At 44.1% G+C, this 19,036-nt stretch overlaps 2 protein-coding genes across 5 annotated transcripts; one reads left to right on the forward strand and one right to left on the reverse strand.

Annotated features, from left to right (window-relative positions):
- The first annotated feature begins 120 nt into the window (after positions 1 to 120).
- Positions 121 to 8,454, forward strand: LOC110528081 (ubiquitin carboxyl-terminal hydrolase 49). Of its 3 annotated transcripts, none has more exons than XM_021609878.3 (7): positions 121 to 278; positions 1,528 to 1,631; positions 1,813 to 3,282; positions 3,655 to 3,865; positions 4,206 to 4,314; positions 4,596 to 4,801; positions 5,063 to 8,454. In XM_021609878.3, exons 3-7 carry the CDS (start codon positions 1,882 to 1,884, stop codon positions 5,164 to 5,166), a joined length of 2,031 nt encoding a protein of 676 aa, XP_021465553.3. In that variant the 5' UTR covers positions 121 to 278; positions 1,528 to 1,631; positions 1,813 to 1,881; the 3' UTR covers positions 5,167 to 8,454. The 3 variants fall into 3 exon arrangements, with proteins under 3 accessions (XP_021465553.3, XP_021465549.3, XP_021465552.3); XM_021609874.3 differs by having other exon boundaries at positions 156 to 311; XM_021609877.3 differs by lacking the exon at positions 121 to 278 and adding an exon at positions 288 to 637.
- A 2,345-nt stretch (positions 8,455 to 10,799) lies between these two features.
- Positions 10,800 to 16,852, reverse strand: LOC110528082 (transmembrane and coiled-coil domains protein 2-like). Of its 2 annotated transcripts, none has more exons than XM_090242323.1 (5): positions 16,448 to 16,852; positions 14,680 to 15,093; positions 12,914 to 13,530; positions 12,365 to 12,500; positions 10,800 to 12,255 (listed from the first exon to the last, which is right to left on the reverse strand). In XM_090242323.1, exons 3-5 carry the CDS (start codon positions 13,489 to 13,491, stop codon positions 11,956 to 11,958), a joined length of 1,014 nt encoding a protein of 337 aa, XP_090098449.1. In that variant the 5' UTR covers positions 13,492 to 13,530; positions 14,680 to 15,093; positions 16,448 to 16,852; the 3' UTR covers positions 10,800 to 11,955. The 2 variants fall into 2 exon arrangements, with proteins under 2 accessions (XP_090098449.1, XP_021465554.1); XM_021609879.3 differs by having other exon boundaries at positions 16,443 to 16,851.
- Between the last annotated feature and the right edge of the window lie 2,184 nt (positions 16,853 to 19,036).

Below are 19,036 nucleotides of genomic sequence, written 5' to 3' on the forward strand. Positions count from 1 at the left end.
GCCATACTAATGAATTGAAATAAATCAATGATTGTGCTAATAATAATTAATCAGTCTCCAGGTGAAAAGCCATATGCCTTGTAAAAACGGCATTGGGTTTACCAACTGAGCTCAAATAATGTGGACTGCGGTGGGTTTACTGCTCACATCTTTTCACGACCAATTTAATGAATGCCACCTCTTGTACCAATGAAAGCTCAAGCTCAACGGAAGAGTGATCAACTCAATCCAATCAGAATGAGTTGATTCCAGGACTGATATGGTTCGGTTGTCTCGAGGTTTGTGACAGCTTTCGCGTATAGACGATGGCGGTAAATAGAAGCATTTTTTTTTTACTAATACATCAAACCGTTCTTTTTTTTTTTTTAGATCAAGTAGCTAGCTACTGACATTGTCAACCTTAGAATTGTAGGGGTTCATAACGTTAGCTAGCTATATTGTATGTTTTCTCAGAATGTGTGACTTTATTCTAGGTTGACCTCCCGGTGTTTTGTTTGAAGATGTACTCAAAAGTTGATATCAGACACAGTTATCTTTGTTTACATTGCGGCTCCGTGGATGCTAGCTATTTAACAGGCAAAACGTCAGTGATTTTTCCGTCGTTGTCAATCACATCAACCCGAATTTTCGCAAGAAAGTGGGTTTCAGACCAGTCTTTGTTCTGATAGCAAGCCTAGCTAGTAATGCTAGCTAGACACCAAGCTATTGATTGTGTATTTGTCTTAAATTGAAGAAAGTACACTCCAGTATAGGGACACAATTATGAGGCGAATGACATTTTCTTTGTCATCAAATAATGTGCCTATTGTATCATTAGCCGAATGATTATCAAGAAATACAGTGCATAATGGGTAACTTGGCTAGCTAACGTTACCAACAAGTAGCTAACTAGCTATCTGTATTGCCAATAGTATTGGCGAGCAAGCTGGCTTTATAACCAAACAGGCAACAATGAGTTCGAGCTTGCTACTTCATTAAATGAACAAGAACACACTCTAACCCGCTTCGGGTGGATTGAGTAACTAACGTTGGCTACATTTTCATTGTGTTACAAGCCGAGTGGCCACGTTATGGCAAAACTGGTGCCATTTGGCAAGCCATGTACCAGGCGCTAGCTAGCATATAGCACAGTTTGATATCGAGTCCATTGATTGGTCGCCAACCCAACGCATGTTGTCCAGTGAGGCAAACTTTAGAAAAAATGTTAAATACAGTTGGACCCCTTTGTTTGTAATCATGGATAAATCGATTAGTTATTTGTCAGACTTGCTAACTAGTCAACGTGTTACCGGCTAAACTCAATTGCGTAACATAATTCTTTGTTTATAAGCAGTGTTACATTCTCCTAAGAAACTGAACAGCAGAATTTAACACTGACTGTAAAATGCCACAGTTAGCAAGTTTATATGCTTTAATTGGTTAGAAACATTTGTTTTGCTACAAAATGTGCCTCTTTGCCTGTAAATGTAAAGAGCTAGCTATATAAGCACCATTTCTTGTCCTGCTTTGTATACTCTGTTTATTCAGGATTCGGAATCAGACATGAGTGAAGCTGACTGAATGCACCTGGGAAGGGCCCTTTTCATATGTCGAAGGAACACTGACTTACATCAGCACACAGTGTTTTTACAGTAAGTAAAACAAGCCTACATGGTGAACAAGTTCATGTTCTTGGGCCTTAAAATCCTTTCCGCATGCTACACCATTTTAATTTCATATAGAGAACACATTTTTGCATTTGGCATATCTAAAATGAAGTGGTTGAAATATGTCCCTGTGATGTACTGAAGTGTATCTGTTTCCCTCCTGTAGGATGAATTGCTGCTTGGCACAGGGGCTTGTGTCCTGACGCTGTGGGCAGGCACATGTGCATCTGGAGAGATGGACCGCTGTAAACATGTGGGACGCCTTCGCCTGGGCCACGACCACTCCATCCTCAATCCACAGAAATGGCGCTGCGTGGACTGCTGCACCACCGAGTCCGTGTGGGCCTGCCTCAAGTGCTCCCACGTGGCCTGTGGCCGCTTCATGGAAGAGCACTCCCTCAAACACTTCCAGGAGTCACGTCACCCCCTGGCCATGGAGGTGCGGGAGCTGGACATCTTCTGCTTTGCCTGTGGGGACTATGTGCTCAATGACAACGCTGAGGGAGACCTCAAGCTCCTGCGTGGGGCACTGTCCACTGTGCGCAGCTCTGGCAGGCGCTCCCTGCGCTCCTCTGCAGGGGGGGACTGCACTTCCTGGGTGGGCGAGGGCGGGCCTCAACCAGCCATGCAAACGGCCCTGTGGCACCGCAGGAAGGTGCTGCTGGGGAAGATGCTGCGCCACTGGAGGAGCCGGCAGCAGGAGGAACAGAACCAGCGGGAGGAGAAACTTGAGCAGGAGAAGGAGGAGGTCCGGCGCCAGAAAAACGAGGTGAAGAGGAGACTCATGGGAGAGTTTGACAATTTGCAGCCGAGGAAGAGTGCCAGGCTGCTCACCCAGGCTCCTCGCTCAACCATCACACTTATCCCCCTGAAGTTCCGTGACCCTCCGGAGCGTCTGCCTCCACCCAAGAAGCCCTCCCTTCTATCCCTGAAACCCCCCAGCAATGGCAGGACTCGTAAACTCAGAGTGCGGAGGTACTACTCCCATAAGGCAACCCATCGGAGACTGGCCCCGGGGGTCACAGGGCTACGCAACCTTGGGAACACGTGCTACATGAACTCTATCTTACAGGTGCTGAGCCACCTGCAGAAATTCAGGGAGTGCTTCCTCACATTGGACATGTGTGAGACTGAGGAGCTGCTGGCCAAGACCAACCAGGGTGTGGCAGGGGGTGTGGTTGGTGGTGGTAGTGTAGCCACACCAGGCTGCCCTCTGGGACGTGGCATGGAAAAGACAGGCATAGGGGGTCTGCCCACGGGCAGCAAGCAGAGCTCGCCCCCCTGCCTAAATGCAGCAGAACTGGTACAGCCCAAGGAGCCGCGCTCCTCCACCCGCCAGCAGATGTCACTGTGCCATGAGCTGCACACTCTGTTCAGGGTCATGTGGTCAGGCCGCTGGTCGCTGGTGTCGCCCTTTGCCATGCTGCACTCTGTGTGGAACCTGATCCCAGCGTTCCGTGGCTATGACCAGCAGGACGCACAGGAGTTTCTGTGTGAGTTGCTGGACAAGGTGCAGCAGGAGCTGGAATCAGAGGGCAGCAAGCGCAGGATCGTCATCCCCATCACCCAGAGGAAGCTCTCCAAGCAAGTGCTCAAGGTCCTCAACACCATCTTTCACGGGCAGCTACTCAGCCAGGTAAAGGTCTCTACTCATTGACATGGCAATTGTACATAACACATTAATTTAGGTTTGACCTTCGGCACCCTATCATGGCTAAAGGTAAATCACAAGGATGTTTAAGCTCTTTCTACTCTATAGCATTCCCACTTTAGACCATGTTTTCTCCACTCTTATACTAGTTGATTGCTGGATTTCACTCCAGGTGAGCATTCTTTTTTAAAGAGATACCTATTGCTTGTTACACAGCCTTTTTTTTTTTATACGTCTCAAGTCAAGCAGGACAATAGTTGCTCTCCAGCACCAGGACTAAGGCGTGTCGGCTCTGTCAGATTTGAACTAATAAGCCCTTGGTAAAATGTTTGCTTGGTTATCCCTGCATCTGTCCAGGTGACGTGTCTGTCCTGTAAGCACAAGTCGAACACGGTGGAGCCGTTCTGGGACCTGTCCCTGGAGTTCCCAGAGCGCTACCACAGCACGGAGAAGCGCTCGGCTGCGTCTCTGGCCTACCAGCGCAGCTGCTCCCTCACTGAGATGCTGGCCAAGTTCACTGAGACAGAGGCCCTGGAGGGCAGCATCTACGCCTGCAACCACTGCAACAGTTAGTACTGGGACAGAAACAAATCTGTCTGTTTGTGGAATAGACAAATCTTCCTGTACTGTGTTTTTCTATAGTTATTATTTGGCTATTTGACCAGAGTCATGAAATCGAATAATTGTTTTTGTCACACGCTCTCATAAACAACAGGTGTAGACTAATCATGGTTAAGGAATTAGGCCTATTGTGTGTTTTTTCATTTTGGGCCAGATTTTATTTGACAAACTAGTCAATTGGTGGATAATTAAAGTGAAACTTAGTTTGTGTTTTCGGGTAATCCCATTCTATACCTCCGTCACACAAATGTTACACGTCTGTGATATGTATGTTTTATAATTGTCAGGGAAAAGACGAAAGACGTCCCACAAGCCCCTGGTTCTGTCAGAGGCATGTAAGCAGCTGCTTATCTACCGCCTACCTCAGGTTCTACGGCTGCACCTCAAACGCTTCAGGTTAGCCCCTGAACTTTAGTCCGTTTTGGTCATTCAGAGCGTTTATTACATCTGCAGGAAGCCTTTCTTTTCACACACCCAGTTGGTCTACTGAATTTGAAGACTTTGTCTGCTTACACAGTCAAGATTTACACCCACACTTTCTGTTAGTTTCTTAAATGTATGTTGCATGTTAAAGTACAATGTCATCTTGTGGTTTAGTTGGTATGATAGATTTTGTTCTGCAAAGGGATGTCTTGTAACAGTGACAACCGTAAGATAACCAATCCCTGTTGTGACAGATGGTCAGGCCGGAACCACCGGGAGAAGATCGGCGTCCATGTGGCTTTTGACCAGGTTTTGAACATAGAGCCCTACTGCTGCACAGACTCTGGCCAGTCGGTCAACAGAGAGGGCTACATCTACGACCTGTCTGCTGTAGTCATGCACCACGGAAAAGGCTTTGGCTCAGGGCATTACACCGCATACTGCTACAACACCGAGGGAGGTGAGTGGGACCAAGATACCAGAAACTGGCATCAAAGCTAACAACTCTGGCTTAGAATAGCCTAACTGGTACATTTTAGGTTGATTTTTGTCATGTTGTGGACATTTCAGATTTTGAAAACATTGGGTTTTGTATAGTACAGTTGGTTCTCATAAACAATTGGCTCCGAATATAACCTGATACTGTGAGATTACATGAGTTTCTGTTGACTGTAGGTGGCACAGTTTGCCAAACTGTAACCAGCCCTGTGTGTGTTTCCAGGTTTCTGGGTCCACTGTAATGACTCCGAGATGAATGTGTGCAGCGTGGAGGAGGTGTGCAACACTCAGGCCTACATTCTGTTCTATACCCAGAGGTCTGCCTAGACCCATCTCCCTCCCACATTTACACCCTACACCAGGGTGTACTGTCTGCCTGGAGTCAACAACCAGGCCCATCTGCCAAGGCCTGGCCTGTGGGACCGAAACCCACATCTGAGTTTGTTTCCTAGAGGTCTGCTTGGTCATGTTACACTCCCATCTACTAGCTGTAAACCAGGATGTAGCCTAGTTGTGTGTCCAGGCTTGAAACAACTCAGCCCACATTCGTTGAGTCTGGTAGGCTAACAGCCATGTGAGAGCTACTGAACGTTGTAACACAGGGGAAGGCAATGTTGATCCTGGAATGTGGCAGTGTCAGCAATGTTTTTTGCTCTATCCAGCCTCAAGACCAGCTTTTGATGATAATGATGAATTGCATATATGGTTAGTTATATTTTTCACCTGGTGTCAAAGTGCTTTACATTGTATAGGAGGTAACTTACCTCGTCCTCCAATGTTTATCTCCCTCCTGGGTTGGTGAACAGCAGCCATTTGGAATGGAATCGGAATCCTCTTGTGGCTCAACTAATGGAGTTTTTCATTGTGGCTCAACTAATGGAGTTTTTCATTGTGGCTCAGCAGCGGAGATGATTGCTTGCGTCAGGTGTTTCAGAGCCTGGGTGGATTACGAGCCTGCAGATACTATCAGACACTCCAGAACCAATGTTGCCTAGCCTACCTCTGTTCTGTATTCTCAACCACAATGAGATGTCAGCCAAAAGCATTTGTCTCTAACCCAGTTGTCATCTGTATCTCACTATGACCTCTTGTTCATACACATTCTGCTGTGGATATCTCAGGCTTAAAGGCCTTGGTCTGGGCCAACGGAATGAACAGGGATAGATGGTGTGTAGATATTCCTGTGTGTACTCGGTTTCCCTACGTTGAATGGCGGTATTGGGTTGTGTGGCAGGCATCCACTTTGAAGATGGATGGAAACTATTGAGCCAACTGGCGTCATGCTGCACCTTTATGGAGGAGGGGCTTAGCTTATTGATCCAATGATCAATTGGCTTCTGATCTTTTAATGACTTCTGTATCCTGTGGCAGCTCTCTTCTCCTACCTTAATTGTAGAGGCTAGTTTGGGCTCTGGTTGGAGTTCGATGTATTGTATCTCTGTTCATGGATAGAAATAGATGGAAGAGTGAACAAAGGACTGAGAAATTGAAGAGTGTGTTGTTGTGATAGGAGGGGTACCCATTTCACGAGTGGATCACATGCAAGCAATATACGTGTGACATCATGACATGAAATCAAGATAAAATCAGGAATTCTTCAGCTTTGTAATACAATGTATTTTTTTCTTCTACTCTGCTGTTTCTATTTGGGGTCTTTTTAAGTTACATTTTCACTGGGCAGTTACTTTAAGTTATACTGAACAAAAATAGAAACGCGACATGTAAAGTGTTGGTGCAATCTTTCATGATCTGAAATAAAAGATCCCAGAAATTTTCCATAAGTGCAAAATACATATCTCTCAAATGTGGTTCCCAAATGTGTTTACATCCCTGCTAGTGAGCATTTCAACTGTGCCAAGATAATCCATTCACCTGATGTGTGGCATATCAAGAAGCTGATTAAACGGCATGGTTATTACACAGGTGCACCTTGTGCTGGGGGTCAATGAAAGACCGTTCTAAAATGTGCAGTTTTGTCACACAACACAATGCTACAGATGTCTCAAGTTTTGAGGGAGTGTGCAATTGGCATGCTGATTGCAGGAATGTCCACCAGAGCTGTTGCCAGAGACTTGAATGTTCATTTCTCTACTGTAAACTGCCTCTGTTATTTTAGAGAATTTGGCAGTATGTCCAACAGGCCTCACAACTGCAGACCAAGTGTAACCATGCCAGCCAAGGACCTCAACATCCGGCTTCTTCACCTGTGGGATCGTCTGGGACTAGCCAACCGCACAGCTGATGAAACCGAAGAATTTCTGCACAAACTTTCAGAAACTGTCTCAGGGAAGCTCATCTGCTGGCTCATCGTCCTCACCAGGGTCTTGACCTGACTGCAGTTCGGCGTCGTTACTGACTTCAGTGGGCAAATGCTCACCTTCGATGGCCACTGGCACAATGGAGAAGTGCGGTCCTTTTTTATTTTTTTTTATAAGTATCTGTGACCAACGGCAGCATATCTGTATTCCCAGTGGTGAAATACATAGATTAGGGACTAATTTATTTTTCAATTGACTGATTTCCTTTATGAACTGTACTCAGTAAAATCTTTGAAATTGTTGCATGTTTCTTTTTATTTTTGTGTAATATTCTGTTAACTCCTATCCAAATAATGTTGACCCATTCTATACTTGTATTGGTGGCCGAAGCATAAATTGAAAAAAAAAATACTTTAACAACCCCACCTCAAACTTGTATTAAGAGTTTCTAAACTCAGAGGCTCAACATCACGAGGTCCACCAGGTCGTGGAGGTCCACGAGGTCGTGGTTTTGAGAAGCCAAATGAGAGAAGTGAAAAATTATTCCATGTTTGCACAACCTAGATTCTATACAAATGTCTTAAGTAGTTGAACATGTTATTACTCCTACCTTCTGAAAGTGACAAACTGATGTTTTCATTTTTATCAAAAAATACTTTATATCGAAGGAGTGCCTTTGATTTTGACGGACTGCAAATACGCAGTTCAGCGCGAGATGACCGTTAGACCCGATTACATGTTTCTACGCATGAGCTATGCGAGCCGACATCGCCTACAAGTGTAATCGGGGATTTCTATTGGGAAAGCAGTTTTTTTTTTGCATATCTTCATACTGTACTGTCTTGGTTTGTATCTCAAACAGACCGTTTAAAAAATGTCCTCATAGAACATGTAATCTCCCTGAGGTGGATGAGCTGGCCAATCAGCGGTCCACTTAATGACTGGAATACGCCCACACCATTCTGTTGGGTTCCGTCCACACCTTTCCAACAGAAAAGCTGCTTTTTAACACTTAATTCGAATTTTTTAGAAGGACATTTATTTTACTCATATTGTAAGTATAGGTCATATTTCATAGAAATGCTGCGCAGTTACTTTAATAGTTTGCCAGGTAATGAAGATATATGGGACTGCTGGTCTTGATATGAATCAAATAAAAAAATAATTTGTGAACTGTTTCAACTTTTACAATCTAATGACGATGAATGTCTTACTTTGAGGTCAGGTATGGCCTTTCCATTGGCCTGTCATGATATCTTGGGTTCAGTCCTGTATTGTAAAAACACCTGTTATCAATGTAATAGTCAAATGGGGTTTTGCCGGACAATACTGATTAAAAAACAAGAAATGACATACATTTTTTGTGTGTTATTTGCATGTATTTTGTCCATGTACTACCTGCTTCAACCTCTTACATTGGTGGACTGTCTTAATTTCTAAGCTGGGGGGGGGGGGGGGGGGGGGGGTATATAAGATGGTTATACCATGGATCATTTAGCTATTTGATTTTGAATTTTAAGGACCCTTTTAGGTATCATTATTTGATAAAATATTGAATTTGGCCTTTACTACAGTAATAGCCCAGAGAAATGCATTGAATAACACATTCATAAATGGCAAAAAAGACAATCATAAGGAATAAGGTTTTACAGTGTCCTAGTTCTGTGCCAACAAAAATAAAGGCTTAAATATGTCCCAAAAAAAACAAATATTTCCTGAGCTTTCTTACATCTCCTAGAGATTTCTCTCCTAGAGAAAGCTCAGGAAATATTTAAGCCTTTATTTTTGTTGGCACAGAACTAACTCCATACTTACATTCCCATTTGTATGGTTTATCTTCAGATGAGTCCAAGACTTTGTGGGGATCGTAGAGTTAAACGGAGAACACCATAGTGTTTGTGAGAGTTGCCCTTTTCCATAGTGGGGTCATTAGTTTGTAGCCCAAACAGTTCGGACACTACAGACAGAATTTGGCACATCAGCAGTACCGACATCAGACGAGTCTATCATGTTCATGAGTCTCATCTTTCCTTATTAGTTTTGGACACTTTCGTGAGAAGACTGATTTTTTGGGACGTCTCATGGTCTGACAAACACTGTTGTAGCTCAGCCATCTTCCACCACAGATGCGGAAGGCTGACATAGGAGGAGGCGGTGGATTGAGACGCAGCCAATGCAAAAAAAACACATCTCTAGTTTATACTGACGGATTATGATGGGGATCTTTTTCATTGAGTTAATTAGATTGACACATGGGATTTAAACTATGTCTGTGTTTCTCACAATGTTAGTTTGTGTTTCTCGAGAGAACGGTGCCACTGTCAACACTCATTTTTCAGGTTCAGTCAAGTTCTTGATTTTGGCGCAGTGAAGACTTCCCTTTTACTGTCCACAAAATAAAAAATATACATATTTTCCACTAGGAGGTGCCTTTGTGCTGCTGAAACTTACTATGTGATTGTGACTATTTTACAAGACATACATTGTGTGTACAAAACATTAGGAACATCTGCTCTTTCCATGACAGACTGACCAGTTGAATCCATGTGAAAGCTATGATCCCTTATTGATGTCACCTGTTAAATCCACGTCAATCTGTGTAGATGAAGGGGAGGAAACCGGTTAAAGAAGGATTTTTATGCCTTGAGACAATTGAGAGAAGGATTGTAAATGTGTGCCATTGAGGGTGAATGGGCAAGACAAAATATATAAATGCCTTTGAATGTGGTGTGGTAGTTGATACTAGGCGCACCGGTTTGAGTGTGTCAAGAACTGCAACACTGCTGGGTTTTTTCACACTCAACAGTTTCCCAGACCCACTACCTAAAGAACATCCAGCCAACTTTATACAACTGTGGGAAGCATTGGAGTAAATGTGGGCCATCCCTGTGGGATGCGTTTGACACCTTGTAGAGTCTATGCCCTGATGAATTGAGGTTGTTCTGAGGGCAAAAGGGGGTGTAAGCCAATACTAATGTTTTGTACACTCAGTGTATTTTAGCATACTTCAGGGTCTGTCTGATGGTTGAAGCCTTTCCAAAGAAATCCTCACTAAAAACCTATTGGCCTCTTTACTACATCTGACAACCTTGACAACTCTTAATTTTTTTAGGGCTCAGTCTTAGCCTTTGAGAGTTCCATAGTTTATTTAGTACTGTTGGTAAGAACAGTAAACTATTACATTTTGGCAACAGAACCAACCTAAACGTGTATTCCTTCAAGCATTTGAAATTCAGTTGTGCAGAGTTGGTAACCTCTCACCCAATCACATATGAGGATTAGCAGTTTTACTGAGCCAGTGAATAAAAGTGAGAGAGGGGGGCAGTTAAGTGTAAATAATGCTGTAATCCACAGGATTAGTGGGTGAATATTCAGTTGGGCTGGAACTGAATACATTTTTAGACATATATAACACATATTTTAGCCCCCACTGACTGAAATGATGGACACGAGATATGTCATAACTTGATATAAAAACAACCTTTAGCTTGAACCAGGCTAGAATAAAATGTTGAAGGGGGGTTACATTGGGATTTTATAGGTTGTGGAACTCTATTTGACATTTGTAGTAATTGTTTCATAATGAAGACCCAACTATCACAGATTACTTACCATATTATATTCTTCTCCACTCTCAGTACTGTTAGATATACATAGTTGCATGCAAATGATCCTACTTTCCAATATCATGCAACATTAGCATATAGTTTAAGAATGTATTTATTAAGAATGCAACAGAGTTGTGATGGATTTCGCAAACTGGATAGAAATATGGAAGCAATGGTCTAACATGCCTATGAATCTGACACTACATATATTCTTAGCTGCTCTACAACAACAGTGGTTATAAAATAGCATTGATGCTCAGAATAGATTATAGATAATTTAGTAGTTTTGATGATCCATCTCACCAGATTACTTTCTGGCCCTCAAATTCTTCTTTACATCGCACATAAGACACTAAAATGACTGATACACCAAAAAAGGTGTAGTTTTAAACACCAGAAGAGATTGAGTTGACTGTTTTAAAAATAATATGGAGATGAAAGTTTAAAAAAAACATTTAGGTAGAAACTGTCTACAGACAACAGAATGTTATTAAGTCCAAAGAGTATTTCTGTTGGTGTTGGAATGCTACTCATGCCAAGTGCATCACACAGGTATAAATGCACGTGAGGACATGCATGAGTAGTACATACCCTAACATTGAGCAAAAAAACTATCTTTTTGCTTGGCCTTGTCCTCCAAATATACAATTGGCTCAACAAAAAGGTAACAGCAAACATGGTTTAGCAAAGACAAAGTATAATTTGTTCTTTTATCCATTTTCATTTTTAAGTGTAGACCTATACTAACATTAGAAAAATGTGTCAAAGAATTTCAACATGAATTCTCGAATTGTAATTAGGTCATAGTGACTACAGTACAATGGCGAGTTGACACCACTAGATTGGTCATGAGAAAGAGCAAATGCTTGAGTTGCCAAGCGACCAGGCAGATAGTTCCTCAGGTTCCTTGTCATGGTAATCACCATAAAACACCCAACACTCTTCCTTAAATGTCTCTCTCTCGACCATCAGTCAACCAGAAATGCCCCCCCCCCATCCGAAGGAAGTCTTCGCCAGTTGCTTTGTAAAGAAATGTTTTGACCTTTCAACCCTCTTAAGTACGACTCTCTGAGCATAAATGCTATCAAAAAAGTGCACTGGTTCTCTTTCAGAAATATGAGTTTTGTATTCACGCTCTCTGAGTTTCAGACTGTTAGAGTGTCTAGGGCAGCTCAGTGAATCACTCTGGTCCCTCTGTCCACATCCTGGTCATTCAGACACAAGGGCGTGGGTGATTGGCTGTAGGAAACTCAGCTGGGCATTAGCCACAGCTCCAGGAAGTCCCAGTGCTTCCAAAGGATGAACAGAAACAGGGCCAGCATGACGGTGGTGGCCACCCGCGCTCGGGTTTTCATGAGTGGGGTGATGAAGTTGGCCAGGGTGGAGACGAACACCAGCACTACGGCCATGAGTGCCAGGATGATGTTGATGAGTTTGCCCAGCAGGGCGCGGGCGTTGGCGTTCTCCACGCCCTCCAACTGCACCACCTGCTGCTGCTGCTGCTGGAGCTCCAACTTAGTGATGCGGGTCAGGCACGACTCCACCGCTTCCTGCAATGTTACAACTGAATTAGGGGAACAAGGCTCATTTCTGGAGTCATACTTGTTTATCTACAGGAAAAGTATCATAAACTGTAAATCCAGGTCTCTATCTCTCTACCTGTATGTCTCTGGCTCTCTCATAGGACTGGTAGGCCACTTTCTCCTCCATGCTGGCCAGCTCTTGTTTCAGATTAGTCATTTCGTTTTGGTGCAGCTCTGTCAAGTCATTCAGCTGCTCTTCCAGTCGCTCATACCTAAACAGAAAGAGATTTTTTAAAAATGTATAAGGCAGAGCCGGTATAATTTAGACCAGCGGAGTAAAGACCAATTCAACTAATTAGAGAAAGATTTGACATATTTATGCAATTTTCAAGGCGTCACTCCGTTTAATTTAAGGAACAGTTTTATACATTAAAACAACTACTTCTGATCTTGACAAAACTTGAAATGTACAAAATCTGTAAAAGTTCCCTTGACCTTTTTAATTATCCTCATGAATATCATTCAGCATAAATCATATAGTGTAAAAACACTGAACATAATTTACACTGCTGTACTGAAACAAGCTAAAAACAAAGCAGCTTGTTTCAGCAGTTAGTGTGAGATTGATGTATACTACCAACTCTCATTCGATGCTCTGTGTATTGGCCTAGGTGTTGGTCTGCACCTGTATCTCTCCTCCTGCAGGCACTGGTTCATGTAGGAGTAGTCACTCTGCAGCTGACTCTTCATGTCCTCGATGGCATCCTCCATGTGGGCCTGGCTGGCCTTGATCTCCTGCAGGCCTTCCAGCAAGGCGTCCCAGGAGCTGTGAATGTGGTGGTGGTGGTGGTGGTGGTGCCCATCCAGTCTGGGGCTCCCCAGGCCAGCCTGCCCTTGCCCCGACATCCCACCTCCTACCCCAGCCCCGCCTGAGTGACTGCCTGCCACTGAGCCAGAGGTGGCACTGGAGCACTCGTCGTCGCTACCGTACTTGGGGCTGGAGACAAGGGTGGCACTGCCACTCAGGGCTCGTTGAGCGGGCGCGTCCTCCGAGTGCCCTCCCACCCCGTCCTCTATGAGGTGGGAGATGTTGTCTGCACTGCCAAATTTGTTGCGGATCAAGCTGGCGAACTCCCGTGGCTTGGACACCACAGCTCCTTTGACCCCTTCTACCCCTCCTTTGACCCCATCCACCATACCCCCGCCAAAGCCATGGAACCCGGCTCGTACATTGGCCCCCATGTCCTTCAGCCCCTGTTGCATGTCCCGCAGCACATCCTTAGGCTGACGGGCTGGACCATTCTATAAGGAGGGTAGAGGGAGGACAGGGGATGGAAGATGAGAGGGAGAAACAAAAAAAAATGGGATAGATTGACAGGGTGTAAAGGAGTAGCAGATGCATGGGTGGATAAGTGGTGAGAGAGGGATGGAAATTAAAGTGGAATGGTGGAGGTGACACAACAGAGCAGGGAGATAGGAGAATATAAACATACTTTATCAATAAGAGGGCATAGTCAGAACAGAACCCTCAGATAATGTACCTAGGAATAGGGTTGGGCAGGTTTATGATAGCACCTACACCAAGGAATTTTGAAATACAGGAGACATTATTTCCAATAATGTGGAAACAGTTTCTTTAAAATGTCAATATTTGTACTTTTTAAATAAATGAATGTGTGTATTAGTTGAAAGATAAAGCTAATCATTCTTATTTGCTTTTCTACAACAACAAAACATCTTTAGATAGTGAGTGAGTGACATCTCATGTCATGTTCTACAAAGCCAGGTATTGAAATAGGTATTTTCAACAACCCTTTGTTAAAGGGAAATTCCACCAAAAAATGATCTTTTGATATTTGTTTCATTAGTTCATTGTTGACATAGTCCCAAAAATGTTTTGCTTCTCAGCACTCAAGTGTTAAAGATATGTAACTTTCAAAATACATAAATACTCCAGGGATGATTTCTATATTTAATTCATAGGGTAATGTGGATATGGCCCAACCCTACTTATCAAGTGACAACATGTATCATAACGTCAGTGGAGGCTGCTGAGGGGAGAACAGCTCATAATAATGGAATGGCATCAAACACCTGGAAACAATGTGTTTAATGTATTTTATGCCATTCCACTGACTCCTCTCCACTCATTACCACGAGCCTTTCTCCCCAATTAAGGTGCCACCAACCTCCTGTGCATCACCTCAGAAAGCAGCAGTCAGGGTAAAACATTCAAGTGAGACAAACACATTACATTCCAAATGTCCCTTAGGAACAACTGAGCCATGGAGAGGAGTCATCATCAGTCATGAGATGGAACCAGTGTGGCAGGAACCAACAAACACACACACACACACACACAAACACACACACACACACACACACACACACACACACACACACACACACACACACACACACACACACACACACACACACACACACACTCACCTGCTCTGTCTCCTTCAGCTTCTTGTGGTAGTGCTCTAGCTTTTTGTGCAGGTGGGCGATGGTCTGTGCAGACTTCTGGTTCTTCTTCTCAAACACCTGTTTGATGCGCGAAGCTTGCTGCTTGTCTGCGTTGTGGGCCAGCTTCAAGTACTCGGCTACGTTGTCATCTCTTGCCTCCTGTTCTATCCGAATCTGCTCAGTTATCTTCAGGATCTTCTGCTGCAGGTGCTCCAGAGCGACCCGCGTTCGCTGAGGCTCAGAGACCCCTTCAGCCCCTCCAGCCACAGTCCCCAACCCGGCCACTGCCCCCGCCCCCACACCCACCCCAGCCCCATCCAAGCTGATGTTACCGTCAGAGCCGCCATGGCTGGCTGAGGGGGGCAGGCCCAATGTTGTCACTTCGCTTTTATCCAGCTAAGCAGGGACAGGGGATGGGGGAGGCAGAGGTGACAGAGTGCGCGGACAGGGAGAAAGTGGTTGCCATGATTGATGTGAAGTCAGCATCGCAAGGTAAACATGATCTTTAAAGCAGAACACCCATCACAATGACAGATCTAGTGACTGTTCTCTTTTCACAGACTTTCCCCCAGATCCTTGGCATAAGACTCAGACAAAGTTACTGTGTTACGCCTTAAAAAACAGATTTTACATCAAGTGTTTTCACAGTGCATACTGCTAAACTGTGAAAAACTATTTTGGCACATGAATACCCGATGAATGTGATGGTGATAATAATGATGGTGATGATGATGGTTAGGCCTAAGACAACGATGAATACTGTGATTATTAGTTCAGAAATCTGCACCATCAATGTATCATTCTATCCCTTTTAAACTTGTGTAATGTATGATCTAGTGGTGTGATGCTGCATGACATAAACATGGGGGAGTACCCTCCCACTTCTGCAACGTGGCAGGCAGCTCAACAAACAATGGAGGTCTAATCTCCCTCAGTGTGAATTCTTAACATCTCACTGAAAGACACAACCATCTGTGGACTGTTTAAAAGGGGTAGAAAACATCTAGTTGTTTCTGGGAGTGGGAATTGTTGTGTTTTAATTATTACCCCATGTCGCCCGGGCAGACATCACAACACCACTGTCACCAACCCCAGCAGACAGGAACCAGGGCAGACACCACACATATCTCAGCAAGCGCTGCCCTAATTCATCTAGTCAGGCCACTGAGGCTTTATTAGGATTGTATTAGCATGTAAACGAGGTCTCAGAGGAGCCACAGTGCCCTGCACTATTTCCCAACAGATCCACTGACAAGCAGGCGACAATTTTAGAAAGTAGGTTACAATCAGGTAGCTGCATTGAAATGGAGGCATGTGATTTTAATGGACGAATGACTGCAGGCACTACAATACCAGGCTATTCATCTATTCCTTTTATTTCAATGAGAGAAAATGGAAAGCGTATTATGTTACAGACTGGATGAAGGGAAGAAATACACAATGTTCCTTCCTCTCTGGATGGATGGGAAAAAATACAACAAAAATAACACACACACAGATCCAACAGTGTGTGTGAAAACACAGGGTTAGGTCCACGGTGGGTGAGGCTCCTGGAGACAAGAGCAGAAGCAGGGAGATAATCATAACAGACGGCTATGGCGTGAAAAAAAGGGTCTTCACATGAGGAGTATACACGCACTGCGACATGGGTGAAATGAGTGATGGGTGTCAATGAGAATGGAAGTAAACACTAGAGGATGATGAGACAAAACCAGTGCAGTGACAGATTAATTTGGGAACGTTACCATACTGTTTAATCCAGGATTGGCAGTGCCACTGCAGGTCTGTGTTCGAGGCCCATCCTTCTCCTCCACTTCCTCCTTCTCCTCCTTCCTCCCCCCTGTGGTCACACGAGACCCTCTTTCCTCAATGTCTCTCCCCTACCCAATATCTGCCTATCGCCTTACCAGAGCTTCATGCTCCATTGTTAATAACAAAGATGTCTGCAGCCTCCCTGTCTTCCTCCATCTCTCTCTCTCTCTCTCAGTGTCTCTGCTGTTGCTCTCTTTCTCCCCCTTTGTATCTTACGCTTGCTCTGTCTGTCTCTTTCTTTCGCTCCCTCACTCTCTCTCTTTCCCCTTCTCGCTGTCTGAGTGCAAATACTAGCGGTCCTGCTCTATCACGGCTGTGTGAGCAGAGGCACAGATGATGGAGGGAGAAGGGAGGGGGGATGGGGAGAATTTAGCGCACGCGCGCAGGTGCCTATATGTGCTGAAGCCAGGGAAGCGGAGAGGGGGAGGGAGGGGGGACGGTAGTACAGCAGGGCTTGTGTCAGGGCCTATTGCAGCCATTTCATCCCTTAAACCCTGAATATACACCGCCTCACGCATGTTAATGGAGGGCTGCTGCAGTGGTTTACAAAGAATGTGGATCTACGGCCAGGCTTATAAAGGAGTGCCCTATCTTCTCTGTCCCACAGTGCAGCATTATATAGGCAGATGCAAAATGAAAGCCATTTTCATAAAAAAAAGTTAAATAGAAATAGGCCTACACACACCGGTTATAGGAATGCTTGGTGAGGGTTTCCAAAACAGAGAACTAATAATAGTCTCTTTGTGATGGACGGGTTCATATTTGATGCCCTTATTTATTATATATGTTTATTTTTCTCTTGGTTCTCTCTAATGTGTTGGGAGGTTGTTGGGTCTGTAGGGATTTGGAGGGTTGCCATGAGCTCTCCTCAGACTTCCTTGGGGAAAAGCTCCACAGATACATTATGTCTCACACAGCCATGCTTCCATGCTCAGCTGTATTTATGACAGAAGGAATTTTCATTGTGGGTTATTTATGAATAAGCAACATAAATCTTTTTCTATCAACATTTGTATTTATTTTCAATAATAGACAATGCACACATACTGGAGGGTCCAATCACAGATATCAGCAATCATGACAATCCACAAAAAAACAAAATTAAGTTTCAAGAGCGATATAACTATTTGCAAACTGTCAAGAGTTTACGCCATAGTTACAGAGTACACAACGTTATGATATTACAGGGAGAAGTAGGAGTTAACAAAACAATTTCATCATGGTATATTACTGTAGAAGAAAATGTACCCCACCCTCTCCCTCACAAAGTAGGTGAATAAATATTTTAATTGAAAGCATTGTTAAGATCTTTTGGAGTTTGTCACAGTCCATCACACACTTCAACTGTGGTGGCCCAAGCTTTGTTTATCACAGCCATTGACCGCTCTATACGAGCAATGTCTTGAAAATATGATTATTGTGGATGTGATAACCACCATAAAGCTTTTGAACTTATCACAGAATAGAATTGTTGATGATTGATTTCGCCCAATCTAGATACACCTGGGTTCCGTAGAGGTCTTAGTCTACATCGCCATTCCTAGTTGCAAGTTAATCATTGATCAGAAGTGAGGCGCAGAGCAGAGGCATAAGAGCACCTCACACAACAAGAAAATGCATTTTGAGACACAACATTAGAACCATGAGCAACACAAAGCAGGAGGTCATTGCTCTTGCAGCTCCTGCAAACACAATGGATGAAAAGAACAGCTGCCCCCCCAACATCTGGACTGAACTCCTGGCTGTCAGAGACATGGTAGTGGAGCAACGCTTGAAGCTGAGTAACACAGATGCCAAGTTGAGAGCCACCAAGGGTGTGGTGGAGAAACTCACCATAGTTAATGAAGGTACAGTAAGAGATCAACTCAACTACTGTCTTTGGTTGGTTTTATTTAATTTATATCCTTCAACATTATTTCTGTCATTATAGCCATGGAGGCCAGGCTGAAAGTCAGTGAGGGCTTGGTAGCGGGGCTGAAGAAAGAAATGTCTGGTACTGTAATGCACAAAGCAACATTTTGATAATCATTCCCTTTTGGTACTTTTTGGTAAGGGTCCCTGCCCTGTGTCCACAGAGAGGTCAGCGGTGGTGTTCTCTTCTGCACTGGGGAGCACCATAGGGCCTTATAACAATCACACCACTGTGGTCTTCAAACGAGTCTCACACCAACATCGGTGGGGCTTTTGATTCCTCTACTGGTATGTATAGTATATGTGTATATGTGTCTGGGTTCGCATATGTCAAATGATGCATGCTATAAATTGTAACAGTGGGTATGCACTGTACATCTTAATCTAAAGTAAAAAGTACATGTTATACAACGGGTGGGTCTAATCCTGGATGCTGATTGGTTAAAACCGCATTCCAGCCATTGTCTATTACACAAGTTACCACCTGGTAAATCTATGACGTTGAAATGCCTGTTTACTCTGTTCCATCTTTCACGGCCCCTCCTCTGCATTGCAGGGGCGGTTCCTCCTGCAGGCAGAGGAGGGTCGTTAGTGATTGGAGTCACCTGGGCTCAGG

This window comes from Oncorhynchus mykiss, chromosome 7 (assembly GCF_057628025.1).
Source record: "Oncorhynchus mykiss isolate SJ-2025 chromosome 7, ASM5762802v1, whole genome shotgun sequence".
Taxonomy (NCBI): Eukaryota; Metazoa; Chordata; class Actinopteri; order Salmoniformes; family Salmonidae; genus Oncorhynchus; species Oncorhynchus mykiss.